The sequence below is a fragment of the Labrus bergylta genome, chromosome 15 (genome assembly GCF_963930695.1).
Source record: "Labrus bergylta chromosome 15, fLabBer1.1, whole genome shotgun sequence".
In the NCBI taxonomy this organism is placed as follows: Eukaryota; Metazoa; Chordata; class Actinopteri; order Labriformes; family Labridae; genus Labrus; species Labrus bergylta.
In genome coordinates this window covers 12,261,123-12,284,023 of record NC_089209.1, presented here as the reverse complement: position 1 = coordinate 12,284,023, position 22,901 = coordinate 12,261,123, and the positions used below count along the sequence as shown (strand labels likewise).

The 22,901-nt window shown below is 39.6% G+C and overlaps 2 protein-coding genes across 3 annotated transcripts in view; both read right to left on the bottom strand.

Annotated features, from left to right (window-relative positions):
* The window catches only part of adgb (androglobin), a 40,065-nt gene extending 36,771 nt beyond the window's left edge, over positions 1-3,294 (bottom strand). For both annotated transcript variants that reach the window (XM_065964086.1, XM_029277145.2), the window contains exons 1-5: positions 3,154-3,294; positions 2,741-2,891; positions 2,500-2,592; positions 1,225-1,296; positions 769-945 (exon numbers count right to left, since the gene is read on the bottom strand). In XM_065964086.1, coding sequence (XP_065820158.1) covers positions 769-945; positions 1,225-1,296; positions 2,500-2,592; positions 2,741-2,891; positions 3,154-3,224 — 564 coding nt within the window. In that variant the 5' untranslated portion in view covers positions 3,225-3,294. The remainder of the gene's footprint in view (positions 1-768; positions 946-1,224; positions 1,297-2,499; positions 2,593-2,740; positions 2,892-3,153) is intronic.
* Positions 3,295-4,514: 1,220 nt separating this feature from the next.
* Positions 4,515-22,457, bottom strand: rab32a (RAB32a, member RAS oncogene family). The gene is made up of 3 exons (XM_020632820.3): positions 22,020-22,457; positions 10,439-10,716; positions 4,515-5,835 (listed from the first exon to the last, which is right to left on the bottom strand). Exons 1-3 carry the CDS (start codon positions 22,231-22,233, stop codon positions 5,686-5,688), a joined length of 642 nt encoding a protein of 213 aa, XP_020488476.1. The 5' UTR covers positions 22,234-22,457; the 3' UTR covers positions 4,515-5,685.
* Positions 22,458-22,901: the final 444 nt, after the last annotated feature.

Genomic DNA, 22,901 nt, shown 5'->3' with positions numbered 1-22,901 from the left:
TTACAAGGAGGGGGTTGGGTGCTTAATGCCATCTCAACAACCATCTGTTAGCGTGCTATGGTTGGCACGGGGACTGCTGCCTACAACCGTGTCATGCCAGTTTGTCAAGGCGAGAGTCACAGTGTTACAGAACACCATCAGTTTTTGCTCCGTCTTTTCTTCTCTCTCTCTTACTGACCCACATTCTTGTGCCCGCAGAAGAAGAAGTCCCCTTTTCTGAGATGAACTGACAGTATGATAGAGCTCCCACTAATTAGAGATCTGTGGCAAGGAACGAGCACACGGAGACTTTGTAGACAAGCAACTTTAAAATGTCCAATCTACGGCATTACATCATTTTGAGGTAAAACTCCTTGAAATGTTTACAAATAATGAACATGACTGGCACAACAGTGCATAAAGCCCTCTCAGGGTGGTGCCTGCTCTCATGGTCTCATTGGATGTAGATACACAACTTGAGCCTAGCTCTCTGAGAAGCAGCTGACTCCTGTTAAGCCCTATCTATTCATCAGGCAGTGTATGAAGCCCAGCCACTTTTGGCAACAGCAGTGAGACTGATTGATTTGAGCTCTGAGTGGATAAGACTTTTTCATCCCTTCCCCCCTCCAAGCATCAGTCCTTCCTCGTTCCCCTCTCATCTTCTGCATCCTATGGGGTCTGATGCGGAATACACTGCAATCGTATGCCATGCATTGCATGTTTTTTTACATCTGCAGGGATGTGTGCTTTATTCGTCTGTTTGGGTAGATTTGTGTGCACCGTGCTCACCATCCAGTAGAGTTTGACAGCGTACTTCCCATAGTTGTTGTAGTGTGGCACATGACCTTTCACGACCTTACACAGTGAGTAGATGTGCTCCCAAGGTCTCCAACCATCCCCATCTGTAGATGTGCTGCCGTGCAGAGTCCAAACAATATAGATCTCACTGATGATCCACCTCATCAGCTTGACAGAAGATTGAGGAGAGAACGGAAGGAAAAAGTAATCACAGATCTAACAACTCAAAGCCAATCTTTAAATCTATCTGCTGAATCACTAACTATCAGATCTATCATTCACAGAATCAATAGGGCATTGTGTTACCCAGGTCTAATTCATTTCTGTCAGTCAAACGTCAACATGTCGGACGTCTAAATTACGGCATCCAAGGGCTGATCGATGCTGGTTAGCAGAAAGTCAGTGCAGTCTTCAATTGAAAAGTAGAGAAAACAGTTCAAAGCTAACCTCACTGCAGGTCAGGTGATCATTGGAGGAGATCAGGTCGAAGGATGTTTGATTTTCAACAACTGTGAGACCCTGAAATGAAACACAGATTGGAACATTCGCCCCTTTTACAGTCAGGATTAACTTTCTGCACTCACACAAATCCCTAAACTTCAGAATATCAGAGTAACATGTCTCCTGTTCAAAATAGACACAAGTATATGACCTACTTAGTGCTTTTTATTATATCCTGAGCCTATACTGGTGTAACCTCGCCATGATACCCTCAACATTGTGTCTGTGATGAATACTTCAGTACCGAGTTAATAGACTCAGCCATGTAACTAATTAAAAATGAATTACTGGGTCAGGGGATAGTGAGAATGATCAATTATGTTAGTCACAGGGTTTTTTTTAATTGTCACAGCCTCTCTAAGTGTGAACCAATCTTTGAAATATTCTCCCAATCAGTCTGTAACATCGACATCGATTTATTTTGAAACCGCAAACTTATGTGTGCTGACTAAGAGAGAGTTTCACAGTAGAGCTGTAACCTGCATCTGCACGGCTGATGGCTTTTGTGATTAGAGTTCCTCTTGTATGAAATTAATGAAATGCTTTCGACATCTTGAGGGAAAATGCGAGGACTAATTCAGAAAGCAGGAAGCTTGCAGTAATTGCCCAATTCTGCACCAAGAGAGGGTAACTGAAAAGTGGAGTGATGCAATTAAAACTTTGTTGGAGGCGAATAGAGAGCATATTTCCTTAACTACATTTCACACTGTGTGGCAGAGAAATGCACTTTGTTAATACATGTAATGCTGCAACCAACAGCTACTTATCAATTTTTTTTATAAGGAATTGAATTATTTAGCCTTTGCAAGCCCAAGAAGCCTATTTGACCTTAAGTCTAAAATAAAAATTGTAAAGGCAACACAACCATGAGAGGCTACAGGGAGCTAATAAGGGCTTGAAATTCATTATGTGTTGTAGTTCCATGACCTTACATGAATTTAATATAAAATGATATAGGAGGGAGCGGAAAGAACAGTTAAGGAGAACGTGAAACCAGAAGCTTTAGAATAAATTGAAACAAAATGTGTGATCTATGAAGACTTTTGTATACTCACACAGCACATGTGCTGGCTCTTTGACATGTATTTGAACAGCAACATAGTGAGCAATAGTCATTTATGTTTAATACACATGGACCAATGTACTCATTTGGGCCAGTAGAAGTTTGACAACTTCTTCCCCTAAGACGATTTGCCATTAATATAGAGGCATGAAGGTTACCTTGTTGACAACCAACTCTGTAGCACGCTTCCAGGTGTGCACTTTCAAAGATAAAGGCAAGGAAATTTTTCCCTCGGGGTCTTCAAAAAATGGCTGAAGACAAAAGCATACAAACATGAAATACAGACACAATGTATGAAAAATCATAACATTTCCAATACACTGCACCATTCGGTATATTTGCTGTTCACAAATAAAAGAATGATGTTTCAATTCAAATTGTTGAAATCTCCAGATTTACCGCATTTGGACTCTTGCTTGTCTTTCCATCTTCAGGTCCTTTGCTTGAGTCCCATTTCGCTTTGTTGACTTCTGCGTCACTCCACTCTGGCCATATGGGGAATCTGCATCCTCCTAGGCTCTCAGAGGAAGTGGCTGCTAGGGAAACCGCACTGCAATGATGACACATGAAGCTATTCACTACATTTGTTCTTGGCTTCCCTTTTGTAATATATTCAGAGTCAACATTAGTTATCTCAGTGCCACCCTGGAGTAAACTGATCAAATTCCTGTTTTCTCTATTATAGCTTGAACGATAGATAGATAGATAGATAGATAGATAGATAGATTTTCTAGCGTAGCTCTTCTGATGTCGTTTTTGCTAATGTCAAAGCCAATCGGCTGACCTTAATTATTGCTGATAACCAAACTCACTCTGTCTGTCGCTCGGATAAAGACACTTTGCTGGAGGTGGGCTCCTTTTTCTTTGGTGTTGCCTTGGACATTGTACTGGCGCAGCGTAATAATTTAACAAGATAAGTTACCCTTCCCCGGGTAGCGTTTGTTTGGGTTTGGCCAGCGCTCTTAAGAGTTTGCTGGTTGCTAGGCGACGTGGCTTCACATGGGCGGGGTCTGAACGACACTAGTTGCCAGACAGAGGAAGGATTTCCTTTCCAAACCTCTATTTACAGAAAGTTCCTTAACCTGGGGAAGTACTTACCTTAAAATAAACATGTGGTCTTAATGTGCAGAAGCGCTAAGAAATAAAATCAGACACATTATCTCGTTATTGTGAGGTATTTTCTCATAATAATGAGATTGCGTTCCGTAGCTGATGTGTGCAGCTGAAAATGTAGCCTACACCTGTTAGAATAAAAAATACAAAACCTCATACTGTGCTGAAGGGTTGTACCTTTAAAGACTTTCACAGATTGTATTTGCCTGATGGATAGGTATTGAATTGCATTGTATTGCCCCACAAGTCACCATGTGATACACACATGGTTCATAGAACAGCGTCCAGAGAAACATTGAGGGGGGGAAAAAAACAGTGCTGTCAAGGCTCCAACTTCACTGACATGCATGCTTAAATGCTTTACTGTTGTGGATTGCATTGTTGGTAAGTGAATGAAAGTGGCTGTAATGTTTGCACACAATAGTGCATTCCTGATCTGCTAACAGTTAGGTGTGTGGAGGAGCACAAGCTGTAGTGTCGTGAGCACAGTGTCTGATGACTATCACACACTGTTTCTTGAGTGGAGTCACATGGTTCTCTCCCTCACGTGCACGCATCAGCACACACGCGCACACACGAGGCTTTCTCCATAGTCCTTTGTGGCACAAGGTTTTTTTTTTTTTTGCATGGGTAGATTCAGTACATATGGTGAATCTGCTCAGGCATGGGTAGATTATTGCTGTGTAAAATCCAGACAGCTGAGATTGTGGAAGTGAAACCGCAAAATGTGTGTTTCATTTTGTTGTGTCAAAATTAAGTTGCTACTTCATCATTCTTGCAGTGTAGGCCTAATAAGTGCACAGTCCAACTCTAACCAACTCAAGGGGCTTGAGATGCAAGATATTGCAGTTGAAACAATTAACATTATCTGATTCAGCACATTTGCTTATGAACTATAACATCAAAATGAGTTAATGAAAGTTTTATTCAGTGATTAAGCGAAAAAGTTTGATTTATGTTAATCAAACTCTTTATGTTAGCATATCACATGCAATAAAAACCTTTAATTTGACAGTATAATAACTTGTAGGCCTATAATAATAACTAGTAGACACAAACAATCTGTTCAAATGTTTATTCTATTTTGGTCTTGTAAATTTAAAGTATTTTCACATGTAAACTTCCATGTTTTAAAAAATCCTTCATATTATATCTTAACACTTAAACAGGTTACCTTTCTTATGTACAAGAGAGTATAGTCCTCTTCAGGATTCTGTTTTCATGACATCCCACAGGTTGTATAATGTATGCCCCAACACATTATTAAAAAAAAAAAAAAAAACATTCTGTAAATAAGATCTACATTTTCATACTGGTGCAATGACAATTCAACAACGTTTTCTCAGTGTGTCACACATTTATCATGAATACAGTGCTTCTTCCTGAAATACTGTGGTCTTTGTCAGTGTGCTTGTTAATGTTCAAGAAAACAACAAAAGTGGTCCCCTCTTATCAACATTACAAAATAACTATTGGCATGACGGCACAGCATTTGAGAGAAAATATGGCAAAAAGACAGAAACAATAACACTTTGATAATGCATAACTTATTTGCTTTTTACACAGTAGTCTTGAGAACACCTGGGACACATGTTTGCTTTCAAAATGTGTTGTTTAAGGGGAGCTATCTTTATTAAGTAAAGTCATATTTTAGAAACACTGAACAAGAACGTGTATTGTTTCACAGGTAAAGGTAACTGAAAGGATACTGAAAAAGAATTGACCAAAGTGAACAAGGCTACGGGTAGTTTTCTACTTTTTGTTTTACAATTTTCTACTTAGTTTACACCCCTTCTTAAGAATGGTACAGTCCAGGACTTGAGAGGTTGTCAGGGCAATAGGAAGAGTGACAGGGTTCAAGTATGGAGGGCTGGGTTGGGGATCTTAGCAGTAGGCTAATACATAAATATGAGGTGATTAAAATAAAAGACATTAATAAAGATTTTTAGGATTATGAAGTGAGAGACAAGGAGAGAAAAGGCCAAGGGAAGTGGCAGAAAACATCAAGATAAAAGAGTGGTTTTATTCTGGCCTACAGGGAAAGCTTCAACAAGAAACTTGGATGTGCTGGTCAAATGGGCGTCACTGCAAAAGAGGAGAAGATCCTGGAGCTTTGAAGACCCAAAAGACTTCCAGTAGACTTGCAGTAGAGTGCTGAGAGCCACAGGCTGGGTGAGCGGGTTGGATCCTGCCAAAGGGAGGCGGACTACAAGTGTGAACGGACTCCAGTGTTAGCAGCAGCCTGACTTGCTCTCAGCAGCCACAGTCTCCTGGTCCAGTTTGATCCGGTCTCCATTGCTCTCCTCGTATGGTAATCCTTTGTCATTAGCCAAGATATTCTCTACCAGGAAACACGCTGCCTCGTCCACGTTGATGTTTTCCTGAGAAAAGATCATGTGGAATAATTAGACATTTATTCAAAAGAGGAAATACTGTACATTTGTAAGATAGACGCCTGTATTTTCCGCTCATGCTTCTTTTTTAGGATGACTAAAAAGAAGTCCACTAAACCCCCATTAAATGAAGCAGCCCTTGAAAGCAACAGCTGGGACTGTACTGACTCTCTCAAGCTGTCCTATCAAATGAAGACAAAAAGCCCAAAAAATGAATTAAAATAAAGGCAACAGCTGTGAGACAGCTAGGGTTTCAGGGACACAATCCAAGGCCAGTGGAGACAAGGTAAACAAAAAAAAAAACGTTGCTATTGTCCTTCACAATGCAGCCCAAAGCTGTCTGCACATGGTTTGAAGACGTAATGATGAATATTAATGACTCTTCACCAGTACTGAAGTTTAAACACAGGATAAATGTTTTAAGTCATTTAAAACAATGTTGTTATATGCCAAATACAAGCACTTGGTTGCAAATGTAAGGACATGCACTACAAATTGAAGTCCAACAATTGCTATTAAAAAAAAAGAAGTAAAACCTCAGACAGGAAGCAATAAGAGGGATTGGAAGAACATTTGGATATATTATGAGCAGGGGTATGTCCAAGGAGTGGCACCATCTGATTGGCGACTCCAGGTACCACCCAAAAGTCCTAAACTACTGGTACTGTAGGTTTTCTGAAAGGCCAGTGATAGCCTGCATTCATGTGGTGTCGGATGCATCGGAAAAACAAGTTTCCGAGTTTGAAAATTCACGTGACCGCCCACTCAAGCCGGAACAACAACTCAGAAACTTGGGGAGAGAACTTGGTACCAGACTTGACGACTTGGCGTCATATTCGTCATCACATGCTGGGCAAAAGATGTTTTGTTAATGTTAAGATGTTTTGTTATTAATTCACCTATTGCCTCGACTTTTTCCTCAAACATAGCTTGTTACAATGACATTCTACACAACATTTCAACTCTCCGAACTGAAAGCACGTGAAAACACTGAAGCCTGGAAGAACAACTTCCAAACTCGGAAACTGGGACCACCCAAGGAGCACATGAATGCAGCAGTAGACTTTAAGTTTCAACCAATCTGTGGGGGCTGTAGTAGCTTTTTCTTTTTTGGAGGAGCCTTTATGTTTATGTTATATTTTCATCAAAAACGTGTCTCATATGTATGATACCTTAAAAGATCCTTCAGAAGGACGGAAGTATTTTAGATTTTTTGGAAAATGTTCTCTCAAGAGAATATTCTCTGTTGCCTTCAGTATGTATTTATTTATGAATCTGTCTGCTAAATATAAGTATTCATGTAAGATCTTATATTTCATATTTGAGCTCTTTTGCTTAATTTATGGTTTTCTGTACGTCACTCTGTTTATGTATGTCTTCTACATACATGCTGCTCCAACCCATCGTCCCAGGGTTTAATCCAGTTCTGTTAGATGATTTGAATTGAATTGCCCAATTTGTGCCAACCGAGTCAACACACACAAGTCCCTTATTATGGGGACAGTCTAGATAACTTTTTGACTCAATTTTTGGTTTACTCCTGATTTGTCAATGAGTAAGAAGATGTGCACCAATCTGGACCTCCTAATTAGAGGAACTAGGTCAATGATAACGTCATTGCAGAGGTTGATTAAGGCAAGAGAAAATTAACAGCCACTCAAAATCTGACCCAGTAACCTGCCATAGCCCCAACCTCAACAAAACTGTTACAGAAATACTTCATGATGGTGTCTTGTTCTCTTATAATAATGCCTTTTTATAAAAGGGAAGTACACTGTCAGAGAGAAACTGAAAGAAAGTTTGGTACTCTTTTGTTTACATCATTCCTTTCACATGTTGTTTTAGGTTTAGTCACATGATAGACACACAGGAAGGACACCACTTCACTGAAAGAAAGGGAATGAAAATAAATACTTTCCATACACACTCACACACACTCACAGACGTCACATGACACAGCACGTGACACAGCTGCAGGACTTAAGGTTATCCCACAATTTCAATGAGTTAATACAATAACTCAAAACATTCCTCCACACGAGAGAAAAAAAGATGGTGATGGTTGAATGAGTAGAAGGGTTTGTTTTTAAGTATCCTCTTGACTTATTATTAAAGTTAGCAAAAAGACGGGAATGTGGTGGGAAACAGAGGCAAGAGAACCATGGGATCCACTAAAAAATAAACTGAAAGTGTTTCAAACACAACTACATGTTTCAAAAGGAAGTCATGTTATGCAGACTGGCACATGCAGACAATCAGAAGCATTTGGTTTGACTATGTGCTTGTATAAAGTTACCGGCTTATCATTTTAATATTTCTTTAACAGTTTGCAGTTAGTCCGATAAAACTATCTTTATGAAAGAGACTACCAGCTGCGTAAAGTGAGCAGGTAGATTAACCACAGGACTTTTTTTTTTTCAGGCGTAGTTATGACATGGAAGACATTTCAGTTCTGAAAATGTGATGTATTATTTAAAGAATTAACTACCAAACAGTAAATCACAAAGTTAAAATTACAAGCTTAAAGTACTGCTTTGCATTACATAACATCAAATAAACAGTGGGAGGGGCCGTTTAAGGTATTAGTCATTTCAGGTTCAATACTTTAAAGCTCCTTTTGGTTTGTTTTGATTTTGGTGCCTTTTGTGGACGAAAGTGGTGCCTCTAATCTGTCTGTGTAGGTTCTTGGTCATCCAGGTCATTGTGAATTCAAAGCTTGATCCAAAGGCAACTAGACTAGGTAACTGAAGTATAGTGTTTTCTGATGAAAAATCTCATCCTGCTGTCTTTTAACAATTGCTTCACCCACTGTGGATCTTTGTTGTGACAAATGTTAACCAATGGCGTTTTTACAACATGCTGTAACTTACATCGTCTGACACCTACCCGGCGACATTGGTTACAGACATTAAAAAATAAAAAATAGAAATAATCAATCTTTCAAAAATAATTTGAAATTAGTATTAATCTCAGTCTGTTTCACAACCAGCTAAAAACTCCTCATGGGAGCTTTTTAAATTATCTAAAATAATATTTGGCACAAAGAACATTTAAGATTGCACAAACGTATCTCTGAGATGAACATTTGTTGAAGTGAGAGGCAGCAAAAAGGATCTCACTTCACCAGATCCTACCCACAAGGACAGAAGTAGAGAAGGACAGCGTAAAGACATAAACACAGTAACACCAAACTTGTGAGAAATTCGACAAAACATTATCTCTCAGAGAGCCCTGCCCCTGAATCTCTCACATCTCTGTGCTTGAACATCAATCAACGTCACATGATACATTATCACAGCAGCTGTCCAACAAATCCTTCCACTCCTTTGAAAGATAAGTGTCTACACAAGTTGTGAAAGAGGGGCAAAGATAGAGGGGAAACACATTTTTTCGTTACTAATGGTATCATAAGTCAAGTTTCATAGTTTCAGAAATATTGCAGAACACATTACAGTCTCAGCTTTAGGGCCTGTGTCCATTTACAGCCTGCTCACTAACTTCTGGAGCTTATTGTTGCTAGGCTACGGAATTTAACATCCATTTCACTCTGTATTGACCGTTAGGTCTGTTTTAGATAGCTGTGTGTGCTTAGTATCTGCTTTTATTCAAGGAAATATCACCAGGAAAACATGAAGATATTGTAAAGGAATCCTGTCTTGGCATTAGTAGCAGCTCTAGACCCTAAAAATGAAAAATGATACCCTCAAAAAGACGAGTCAGATTAGTTTTAGTTTTGTTGTTATTGACAAAGATGATATCAGAAGCCCTGACTGTTCTTGATTTTGACTGGTCCATCAAGTAGAAGTGACATTGGAGAGCCCAGCAAAGCACCAAATGTTGACCTTTTTCACCTTTTTGGTGTTGTATTGAAAATGGATGCAGCCAGTGCAAAAAGCACCAATAATGGACCCTAATTCTTACTTTTTTTAATTTTCAAAGACAAAGGTGTTTTAATTAGAGACACATTTGACTCTTATAAGACAGCAGGATAAGATGTGTCATAAACGCTACTTACACATCAACGAAGGAAAAACAACAAAACAACAAGATGTCCTGCTTTTACCACAGGGGGGCGCCAAAGTTGAACCCAGTTGAAAGTTCCTCACAGGAGCTTTAACATAGAATTTCAAGTCAATATGTTGTTTAAAATTTAAAAGTTTAAAATGCTTTTAGTTAGGGCCCAAGAAAATTACTTCACAATCACCACAGTGTCGTTACACCTCTCAAAGTGGGCCCGTCTTCCCTGCAGCGTGCCTTCTAATCATTATATCTGTGAAGTAAAAGAAGTGACGAATCCATTCATTATAATGGCAGAATGTCTTCACAATCAAAGCCGAGTGGCTCTTTCTTACTCTGGCCCAGACATGCAGGCATTTCAAAGCCCATATCACATCTGATTGGCTAAGTCTGGTCATTTCACACTGCTGAGCTTTTTGTGCTAACCCCTAACACCTAACCCTAACCCTAACCCAAGCGTGGAGAAACAAGAAATAAAACATCAGAAGCCTGAACACATATACTATAGAAGTGTAAAATTGCCTTGATCTATTTCATGCACTTGGTACATCCATCTAATGGATCGATCTCTCACCTTAGCTGATGTTTCAAACCAGCCCAGAAAGCCAGTCTCTCTGCAGAAATTGTCCATTAGGGCCGTGCTGTTGGAGATGTCTTTCTTCTGGTCGCATTTATTGGCGAGCAGCACAGAGGGGATGGGGTTGCCGTTAGCCAGCTTCACCTTGCTGTCCAGGTCATGCTTCCACTTGGCAACCGCCTCAAACGTGGAGCCTCGTGTCACGTCGAACACCACGAACGCCCCCACGGCCTCTTTGTAGTACACTCGCGTCATATTTCCAAAGCGTTCCTGACCTGCAGAGGACAGAAAGAGAATGTAGTTGATCAGTTTGACGAAACATTTACCTACGATACAGTGAAAAGTAGGTGTTAATGTTTTGTGTAACTGAAACTGAATGAGATGAATCCTTAAGTGTTTAGAAGTCTGAACAAAAAGCAACCGAAGAGTGAGCCTCCATGCAGAAACTGGTGCAATATCAAGCATTTAATTTTTGTCTCAATTTTTTTTTTTTTTTTACATCTCAATGAGGGCTCGGCAATTTTCTTCCTTGAAATGCGGCACCAAAAATGATGATCTTCTTTGACCTACTTTCCCCCCTCAGAGAAGGGTAGAAGTAATCTGCCAGGATAATAAGCCCATTCTCTGTACTCATTCTGTGAGAAAATCTGAGGTGATATTTCACAAAGGCAAGGCAAGGGGAATTACCAGCAGCGTATGAGGTGTCATCATCAATCTGAGAAGCATTCTTTTAAATACAACTAGATCGTAACTCTCCTTTCACTGAAGCCATCTTTTCCCCTGTGCTTAATGTCAGTGAAATGATCCATCATTTCTGATCTCCAGTGTTTGTTTTAATATTTCGATTTGAGAAGCCGCCGCGAGGAACGTATCAGTCTAGATGTAAGGTTTAAGAACTTTTCAAATTTCCCTACGATCTTAAGTTAATCTCAAATGAAACCTTGACAAGGAAATAGACTCTTGAGGTGAAAAATAAGGAACAGTGCCCTTCTATACCTTCCAGTCTCCCCAAATCGCTTCACACGAGCATACATGTTCACTGAGGTGACTACTACAGGACTTCAATAAGGGAAGTGAATCTATGATATCATTTATGAAAGGCAGCTCTGCTAACACTTGGCTGACGTCAGATCCTCAGGCTTATTGATGTGATCTAAAGCTCAGATTGCTCTATTTTTACATACAGTATGAAATCTCAGGTTGCAAGTCAGGACCTTGTCCATTTTATGCTTCCATCATGAAGTCTCATTTTGCCATGAAAGAATGCATCTCCTACAAGAAAATAACAAGGCTAACCACTTTCTATGTTTTACGTATTCATGACAAATCTTGTGGACAAAGTGTAACAAACATCAGTTATTACAAATCAAATCAAACATTAATCAGATCAATCAACTGGGACTGTTAGAGCCTGCAGATTTGCAGCACAAGACAATGATTTTTCTGTCAACTTCCGCCAAACAAATCATGGTCCACTGACTTTTGGTTAATGTTTTGGTTTGAAAAAAAAAGTTATTTTGTTAAGAGACCAATAAGCCATGTGACTGAGATCTTTCACTGGATTCTGTTACAGAAATGTGTAGCAATGTAGCAATGTAGCAACTTAGCACGGACAAGGACGGACTCTACAGTTTAAACATGATCTGTTCATTAGTCAGTCTGGGCTAAAAAAACACAGAAACAATACATTTTCCAACAGAAAGTTTGGAAAATGTATTTATCATGGTAATGACCAGAACATATGCTTGAACTAATATGTACTACATGTTCAGTAAAACAGAACTTTTTGTCAAGACCAAACAGAAATAAGTTAAAGGCTGATATTTAGATGCAATCCTTCTTCACAACATGGTTGCCTTTTGGTAAATGGTAAATGGACTTGAGCTTGTGTAACGCTTTTCTAGTCTTCTGGCTACTCAAAGCACTTTTACATTGCATGTCACACCTACCCATTCACACCCATTCACACACTGATGGCAGCTATGTAAAGTGACCATCAGACTAATACCATCAGGCACATTCACATGCCGCTGACGAAGCAGCGGGAGCAGTTCAGGGTTAAGTGTCTTGCCCAAGGACACATCGGACATGTAGCTGCAGGAGCTGGGGATCAAACTGATCGAGAGACGATGAACTAAAAGGCGCTCTCTGGTAAACCTTGCGCAAGGTCCTGTTCCACATTTTGCTGTTATTGTGTTTCATGTAGTTTGGAACTTCCTTTTTGGCCTATTCTTGTTCTTGTCTCAGCTTAAATACACTCTGGGCTTGATCATGACTTGGATGTGATTGAGACGGTGTTGGTTGTAACACATCCTGTGACAAAAAATCACACGTCTTGACTTTTGCTACAAACGCTTCTTAACATAGGATCAGAGATTGTGCCTTGACAGCACCTGTCATTACATATACTGTATATATCAGGCTTGCAAAGTTAGTTAATATTTGACTGACTTAGCAGCTTTTTTCTGTGTAAACAAAGAGAAGCATTTGAGGAACTGTGAGCACTGCTTCTCTAAGCATACTTTCGTTTTATTGTAGGTATTAACCCAACAAGGAAGTAGAGTGATGGGCGCAGTGCGGGTGTGAGCCAGAGAGTGAATACACTGTGGGGCCCACAGGCCTGACGGTAATTGCTCATAATTGAGAGTCTAATTTTAGCCAATGTAACCCCAGGTGAATTCACAAGAGACACGACACAGTGGGATAAAGAGCCAATAGATGGAAATAAGGCTTTTATTTCCAGGCCTCATAGAGCTACATCCAGCAGAGTTGAGCTAAATGCAGAAAAGACATTACTGACTTAATTGTTTTACAGTCAGTTATACATTCTATTTAAAGGTCTGACGGGGCCGTACATAATGTTACAGCAGAGTGGAGTGACTCGCCAGCACAGGAGCGAAACAGTCACCCTTAGCTGTTAGCTAATATCGCAATGAAAAACTACCAAAAATCCACCTCCACATAGGAGAATAAAGCGGGGTGAGAGAATCAATCGACCATATTCACACATCTGCCATTTCCCTCTTACAGTAAGTCATGCTCAAGGTGTTAAGCTCACATAATTTTATGTGCACACATCATTGTGATAGCATTTTTGTTAGAGTGATAAGCCACTGAAAAAGTCAATGGACATAAAAATCTGGAGGGACATGGAGTTTTACGTTAAAGCCATGTGTTTTAACTTGTTCAGATATAGGAAGCATTTAGGCACTACTTGATAATATTAGCGTAAGCAAGAAGTGGCAGAAAACTCATGTTAACATTTGGTGGTTTACACAAAACAATAGGAAAGGCGTTTACTCCTAGCTAATGTAAAGTTAGCCAAGAATTAATTTACTTTCTAGCTAACGTAATTTTTGCTAGAAAGTGGTTGAATATTAGTAATGTCTAACCATAGAAAATGTGTTCCACTTTGAAACATAGCCTTCAAGTTGTCTTCTAAGTTGCTCTGAATAGAAAAAGCAGATACCCTACATTTAGGCAACTTACAACCTGGAACACGGTTGTTCGACGTTAAATCCGATCCGGAAGCATTTAAGTGGCGGCCATGATAAGAGTCGTTCGAATTCTCTAAAAGCTAAGGAAAGGTGGGTCAATGCTTCCCAAAAAAAACAGTGTATCCTAACCTCCTTTAGCTTAGGATACACTGGACCATCCTTTACCAAAGGAGATGAGATATGCCACCCCACAATTCCTTGTGGCTGCAACATTTAAAGCGAGTCGCGCATCCGACCGTTCACGAACATTAACGATGATCGTCAAGTGACACAGATCATGTAATAAGAGACATCCTTAGCCAGATGATGTTTTATTCAACATATTTCATCCACTTAAGAATGCTTTGTGCAGTTGTACATTTGTATGCTTGAAACATTATGTGTAGGCTATATCTTGCACAATTGTAACAATTAATTTCATACATGACGTTTTCCCCGGGGTTAAGGTAAAGTGGATAGTGAAAGGGGATAGGAGGTACAATTCGAACGCACCTTTAGTGTGTAAATGGCGCGAGCTAGCAGAATAGCTTAGCAGTAGCATGGTCAGAGGTTTACGTCAGCACTGTATCAAACTCTTAGCTCCAGTAACCAAACAATGGGAGTCATGACCTTTTGGTAGCATACAAAATGATTCAATATATATGCTTATGCTACCATAAACCATATTTTCTGACTTTTAGAAGAAAAAAAAAAACATTGTTGAAATTTTACAAAAGGCTATTAAGTCAGCACAGTTCAACATGTTTTAATCAGCCTGAAGAAAGAAACTTTCTGTGACCGATGAATGGAAAACAAAGACAAATCAGCAGACCCATCATTGAACTCTGACATTCATAACACCTATGATAAAAAAAGAACTATGATAAAAAACAAGGACATTAAGTATGATCATTCATTTAGTCTAGTCTTTACAAGGACAACCTGTTCAATTAACTGTGAAGCAACAGTGACAGCGTGTCGTTGTCTACATCCATCACTTCACTTGATTTCCTTAGAGGTCTGTTACTCTTTGCTGGGTCGATGTTTAAGCACAGCCAGTCCTGTAGTGTTAACCTCACTACTCCTGAGAGAGACCCATGCTGCATCAAAAAGACTTGCAAGGGTTGTATTTTATCGATCAATATCACTGATTGCTGTTGCACATGAGCGAGTACACACATGTGCACACTCACACATACACACCTGACTGTTGTAGGTTGTAATGAGTCATTTGGGGTATCGATAATGTGCCGTCGGTTCCAAGCAGATGTCACATGCAATAACTGACAGCAAATCCCATGTTGCCTTCAAGTGTCATAATAAATTCTGACATGTCATTCTGCTGCATTTACTTATCAGAGTCCTGTTGCTCAGAAGTCTGTGTGTATCAGTCATTTTATTTCCAGGTTGACAATAGAAAATATTTATCATTAGATTATTTCTAATTATTGTTTCCATCATCAAATTGAAAACTGGCAATGTTTTCTTTTCTTTATCAGTAATTATGTCCCACAACTTACCACAATTATAAGTGATGTCTTTAAATATGTTGTTTTGGTTAACCAACAGTCCAAACCTAAAAAAGAATTAACTAGCTTACTTGTGTGCACAACATTGAAAACTAACAAATCCTTACATTTAAGGAACTGGAACCAGCTTCCTTAAATAGAACTACATTTTATTTATTGAAAAAGCAGCAGATTAATGCCTACCCTAAACTTAACCTTTGATGGTATATAATGCCTCAACATATAAATAAAGTGTATCCATCTTCATTTTGCTTATTGTTTTCCTTGTTTTGATTTAATAAGTAAAAAAAAAAAAGGCTGTGCACTTTGTTTACAACTTGATGAGAGATTCATTTAGACAGGCCGATTGAGTTCATATATAGCCTGATGGTTGTCCCTTCCGTATGACCCTGATGAAGGCCACAAGCCGAAACGCGTCGGTCTAATTTGTTAACAAAGTTGATCTTTGTGCTAAAAGTGTTGCTGGAGCTTTTTGACCTCTTCTAAGCCTTTCACCCTTCATGCACCTTGGTAGTTGGTGAAGTTAACTTGTGCCAGAAATCCTCTGCTTCTTCGGTTGTGTCTTCTGTTAAAGGTTTGACTCTATGAACAGGAGGATGCCAGCAAAAGGATTAGTACAGGAACCAAAGCTTGCTTTATCTATATATTGTTTTTACAATTCCTGTTGCTTTAAGGCAAAGATGGGGCAATATAAATACGCAATGGAAGATTATACTTGATTTGTTTTCATTATTATTCTACAAAATAATATATGTCTTTCAAAAAAAAAAAAAAACTTTAATGAGTGTCATATGCTGCTTACTCCAACAGCATAGAGCACAGGAATGGAATGAGCTGTGTGAACAATGGAGTATTTTCACACTGAATGCCACTGAGGAGCATGAGACTGCAGGAGAGAACAAAGACATGTGCTGCTGCCTCAAACGCTCAACATGCCTCCAAACTAAAGAGCAGCACATCTGAATCTGTACTGAACAGACAACAAACTATTATGGAATTGTAGAGGCTTTTAACTAGGACATAACAGTTCAGATCACGACACTGACGAGTACTGGTGCGTGACCTTAAAGACATCTGTTCATTCTGTGTATCAACACCGGAAATCTTCAGGAATCTGCAGATACAGATCTTGACTGATGAAAAGGAAACTGTTAGATTTACAGCAGCTGTATCGCCTGTTTGTTGTGTGGGTGAAACCGAAAGAAAAAGTCTCATCATTATCCATAGCCCTGGCAACCCCAGTTTCCTCTATGGCCGTACATGCTGCGATCATGTGGGCGGGTAACCATAGAAACTGTCCAAGCCAGACACGGCAGTAGCAACAGCAGCAGTCTTCGTCTGTTGTTAGGAGGCAACTGGCTGTGAAAGTTCCCTGCACACCCTCCTAACAACTGAAATAACTTAGACAGAGCGGGGTCCAGTGGCTGAGGTAGTCGCTAGCACAAGACTTAAACGAGAAACTATGGACAACACATGACTGGCACGTTCAAATTCCACAGAGTAGCATGTGAGGAGTGACTTACTCCAGCTTACTACTGAGCAGAATCTGAGTTCAGGGAAAATCCTCTAACCTTTACAGTTTGTGCGGTTACCCTTGTTTCTCCTCACCTTCAACTTAAGGTTTGCTGGAGGATGATCAATGTAAAGCTGTGGCACAAGGTTGTAGGCATTAAGTTTACACCAACCATATTTGTCGAGGAATTTTAAGTAGGATATTTACATGTGACCTGTTTAAACAGTCAGAGAATCTGTGCAACTATCCAGAACAGGGGGACGTTTTAACAATCATAATAATTGTACAAATGGCTGTATTATATGTATTGTAAGTACTGGAAGTAAAATACGTCATATACAATATATTACACTACTACTACTACTTCCACAACCAACAATGCAGGAATCAAAATCATGTGAAGCATTTGCATGAGCCTTTGTAGTCACCTGATCTCAACCCAGTTAACCCCACTGGAAGATTTTGGAGTGAAATGTTTGACACCACTGATCACAACAATCATTAAATGTTCAATCTCTTTAGTAGAGTTCAAAAGCATCATGAAGCTGAACCAAAGATCATTGACCCTTCTGTCTCTTCTCAATACCTTTAGATAGAATTTTAGTCACCCATTGTTTGAATCTTTATTGCCACACATGCTTTTTTTACAGGCATGCTCTTGCTCCTGATGCCATTTGTTTTTCACACTGATTCTTTTAAAAGGTTATTGCATCACCTTTTGTTTACACAGTTCTTGCCAAATATAGCTAATTTATTTGGCAGTGATTTTGTGTTGTTGGTTTTTTTGACAATAACTCTGTTCATCAATTTGACAATTTACACAATCAATGACAACAGAATATTCAATAAAGCAGTCAAAAAACACAATGAATCAATTAGTTACTTTGAGAACTTTAAATGATCCCAAAAGCATAATGTAAAATAAAAACGTCCTATTTGAACTTTCTCATTTTAGGGTGTTTTTTTTCTAATCTTACAATAAACTCAATATTATTCAACACTGGAGCGTGACTCAGACCATCAGGAAATAGGCTGAAATTGTTAATTTAAAAAAAAAGTACATTATAGACAATTGACTGAAATGAACTTTTTTGCCTTTTGAGAGAAAAATAAAAGTAATAATAAGGTTTGCTGAGCAGATATTTTTTAATCCTGTTGAAAAATGTCAGCTTTGTTTTTTAGAATAAGAGGGGTTAATCTTGTTAGTGTCAAGGGTCATGGGCTTGGCTATTGCTGTCAGGACTGCAGGTTAGCACTGTGATGAAAATCCTGCTAATGTGTGACCTCTTACTTTAGGAGTTCACCAGATTCACATGGCGGCCATTTTTTATCTGACCGCATGCTCAGGGTGGGTACAAATGCTCTATAATGCTGTAACTTCCTTGAAAACTCATTTGGTAATCTCTGTCAACAGCTACTGCTGGCATTCAACCAATAGCTCACCATAGGTAGGTACACAAGGCAATGCCAATGTGATAGGAAAGGCATACTGTACTACTAGCTAACATTATTCATCTTTACTACTGCAGGTGTCGTGAGCTCAATCACCAACAATCTGGGGAAGGCCATCCAAAAAATTAAGAGACAAAAATTCCTGGCTAACATTACAGCAGCAAGGAATTTGAGAGTTTTGTGTCTTTTAAACAGTCAAATGATAGCCTAATGTTAGCTAGGAAGGTGGTTGAATGCTAACATAAGCTGTTGCTTATCAATAGCTAACTTGTTAATTAAAAGATAAGTTATTTAATTGCCCAATGCTTCTCCGTTGGCTTTTTTCAATCAGATGAGAAGTGTTGAAAAATTGTTAGATTCCCTACATATTTATGAAAAAAACATCAGAATGACTAACATTTGAATTCCCTGTCTTTAGTATGACCGCAGAGGTGCATACACATAATGAATGTTATGTCTTAAAAGGTACAGTTTTTTTCCACTCCATACCATGGTGGTAATCATCCGGTCCTTTAGTTCAAATCCAGGAGACAGTAGCAATTCTAGTTAAAGATGGGGTGGGAAAGCCAGGAGCTCCACACTGACGTCTATTGTGCCCCCTCTCCCCCCTTCTTGCACAACCCCTGATTACTATCATTCCTACTAGGGTGTAATTATTAAAGGTTGGTAGAACACACAGAAGAATCCCTGAAGTTGCTTTTAACGTTGCCAAGAAGATATTCCGCCTCCTTTTCCGCACAATTAAACGGCTTAATGGCTTGTCTTGGCGAATATACTTCCAGCTTTCACACTCACGTTATGTTACTTATCTTGTTCTCGGAGTGTCCTAAGGCCGGGCCTTGTGTGAATAATGAGGTTTAGCGACTGTGTCACCTAACCTCTGTTTCTGGTCAGGATGTGTGTATGCGTGTTTGTGTGCATGTATATGTGTGTGTGTGTGTGTGTGTGTGAGAGAATGTAGACGGTTCCTTTGACCAAATGTGTGCAGTCATGTTCCCCTGTCTCCGTGAATTATATCAGTCAGTGTGTGTGTGTCACTGTTATATTTACCCTCACCGATCCTCTGATCGTGTGTTGTCTGGCTGTGACAGGCAGACGGCCTTCCCTTTCTCTCAGTCACAGATGCCTCTCTGCACTGAGCGCATGCTGCCAGGGCCCAAGTGACAGCAGGCAACGTGGCCCATACTGCCAATCAGTCAGTGACAGACATGCAAGTTGTTCCAGACGACAACCCTACACAACAAAATGTCCACTGTCTTCTTGTCGCTGCCATTAGCGATGGAATAAATAAAAACAGCATTCTTCTAACCATCTGTCCTGATTCTTCTCAGCTTATGAGTTTTGTCTGGTGGAGTATCAGACCATCACAATCATGTGTATAACTAAAGCTAAGGCTAATTCTTTTTGAATCATGAGGGCATATTGGCTGGGCATGTTTACACATACAAGGAATTTGACTCTGGTATTCTCAGAATATAGTTTTTATTCTTTCAACGGGATGAAAAAGCACATCTGCATAAACGTTAAATGAATCACTATAGTTGCCCGAATTGATCTTTTTCCTGCAGTTGAAAAAAAAAAAAAAAAAAAAAAGAATTCCTAACACAATTTCCACTAGAGCTGGGTGATGAAGTCTCTAAGGGGGATTGCTGATTAAAATCCCACTGTAGAAAGCGAAGCCATTATAAGAAGCAGCTTGGCTCCCTGACACGGTACAAGTTAAAGTAAAAATGTTTTTGTTGTTGCTTCGTCATACTACTTTACTACAATTTAACACAAGTTTCACAAATGTATCCTTCACAAATGTGTAACAGACAACCGGGCAACTTTCGCCCATGCTGAGTTTAACTAGTGAACCTTCAATTACTGTGAAAAGGGGAAAAACTCTTTTCTTTGCCTGTAGTCCTTTTAAACTACAGCTCATGAAGGAAACAGTATCCATGAAAGTAAACCTTTTATGGATGCTCTTTTAACGAGAGCTAACTTACGTACACCACAGATAAAGGACGTCAGCTGACTCTCAAGACAGAATCGAAATCTCAGACAATAAAACATTTTACAACGAACCCTGATGAGAGGCTATTGCCGAACACAATGTACTAGAAACACTTCTCTCAGTGCAGGCTAAACACTTGCATATGGTCATTTTCAGCAATAATGACTGTTTCAGATTTTTAAAAAACATTGGTAATAGTTTACAGCTGTATATATTTTTTTCCAGCAGTGTGAATATAGTCTTTACACAGAGAAAAAAAAAGGGCTGAATCAAAGTCTTTAAATGCTTAATTCTCACAGAACTATGAACTTCTGCTATACCATTCCTCCAGGCATGTGACATCATTTCTGTTTCTGGAACTGGGCAAAACCATGCAACACACTTTGCAAACTGTAATGATTTAAAGGATGTCTTTGCTATTTACCAAAAAAAAAATCGAAATAAATGCTCACAATGATGGACACTAAATGCATTTTGTTTAAAAGTCACAAACACACACACACACACACACACACACACACACACACACACACACACACACACACACACACACACACACACACACACACACACACAGCCCTACACCATGTGATCTCATTATACCTCACATAAAACCACCCACTGTAAACCGGACTTAACTTAAGAATGACTTTATATGTGACCAAGCAATTTCACATGCCCTATTGTCAGTATGTATTTTTAGCTATGAAGATTCCATAACAACAATACAAATATTGATGCAAATGATCACATGAACCCAGCATGGTACACCATGTTTCCCTCCTGATTGGACTGTAGTCAACCTGCAATTTGTGATCTAAAACATTTTGTTTGTCTATATTTCATCCCCCCCCCCACTCCCACTCCCACCTGTCGTTTTCAAGCGCATCATTCTCAGAGCTGCTCTGTTTACAGTGAGATATTTTTTTTTTTTTTACTGCGCCTGAAGATACAGACAAACAGAGAGAGTTTGAGCCGTGGCTTCCTGTCTGCCTGCAAGTAGAGGAACTTTTTATTTGCACTGCTCTGATTTCTCTGCTTACCCAAGCTGCTGGTATGCACCGGTTAGTTGGGGTGGGTGTGTTTGTGTGTCTGTGTGTTTGCCAAGTTTAAATACTTTGAAGAGATTAAGACACTGACGTTTGACTGACTATCCTTTTCAGATGTAGCCTAGTCTACATGAGCCATATGCGGCCAGGGATATTAGAAGAATCTTAGAGACGGTGCATTGTGAACAGCGTGGAGTAAAGATGATTTGTAAACACAGTTTTCACTCCCTTGAGAAAATAAAACAAGACTAAAGTGAGTTTGGTTGATGGAGGCGGCGCTCGGTCGCTAATAACAACGTGACCTACATTCCACTGACAATTATGCTCTGCCGTGATCACAGAAGTGGAAATGACAACCAGCATGATCAACAGGTATTCGTCCATGCGTTCAGGCTCAGCTGGGAAAATTTTCACGCTCACATAATATTTTTTTAGAAACTTCCAAGTTGCAAATGTAAAATTCCATTGCAATGTGACAACGTAAAAGTGCTCCAAAGTTGTTAATCAAAGCCAGGGGGGGGGGGGACTCAGTCGTGTGTCATAGTAAACCAGTGTTTTCCTACCTGCGATATCCCACAGCTGTAACCTGACAAGTGTCTTGCTGTCCCAGTTGATAACTTTCAACGCAAAGTCGACTCCGATCGTCGCCCTGTAGTGCTGCGAGAACAGCTGGTGCACGTAGCGTTTGATGATGCTGGTCTTCCCCACGCCTAATTCCCCGATGACCAGCACTTTGAACAAGTACTCCTTGCACTCAGACACCGAGCCCCCGGCCATGCTGATTCTGACACTTGACAACTTTCTCTCTGAACTCAGACAGCTTCTGCTTTCTCGCTCATGTAGGCTTCCTGTCGTGTGAGGGGGCTGCTGAGGACTGAACGGGCTGGTGTGCCAGGGGAAGGGGGGTGTCTGAGGGTCAGACGCAACGCAGATTACATTTGTCTCACCCCACTTTTTCTGACTTTCCTTCTTCTCCTCCTTCTTCTCCTCCTCCTTCTCCTCCTCCTCCTCCCCTCAGACACCACCTGATAAGTCACAGGACCCGGAAATGTGAGGGAAAGTTGACATATGTTTGAACGAGAGTTTCCTCGTGTTCCGGCGATTACAGTAAGCATGATTATGATGGTTTCATGATTACAGTCATTTGTTAGTATTCAAGCTCCAGGGATTTTTCACGAGAAGACAAATGTTAAAGTCCCCTTGTTGTAAATTTTTTTTTTTTTTTACTTTAGTAGGCTAAATATATAAGAATAATCTATTTGGTAACATAGAATAAGCCTTCCTCTTTTTTTTTTTATCACAGCGAGCAGGGCTGAAAAAAGGAAATTTGGTGGGGTGGGTCTTTAATTATAAATCATTTTTAAAAACTTTCTTAAAAAATATGGTAAGCCTATATATCAGAGACATGGGCCTATAGGGACATCAGTCTGACCTTTACATAGTTA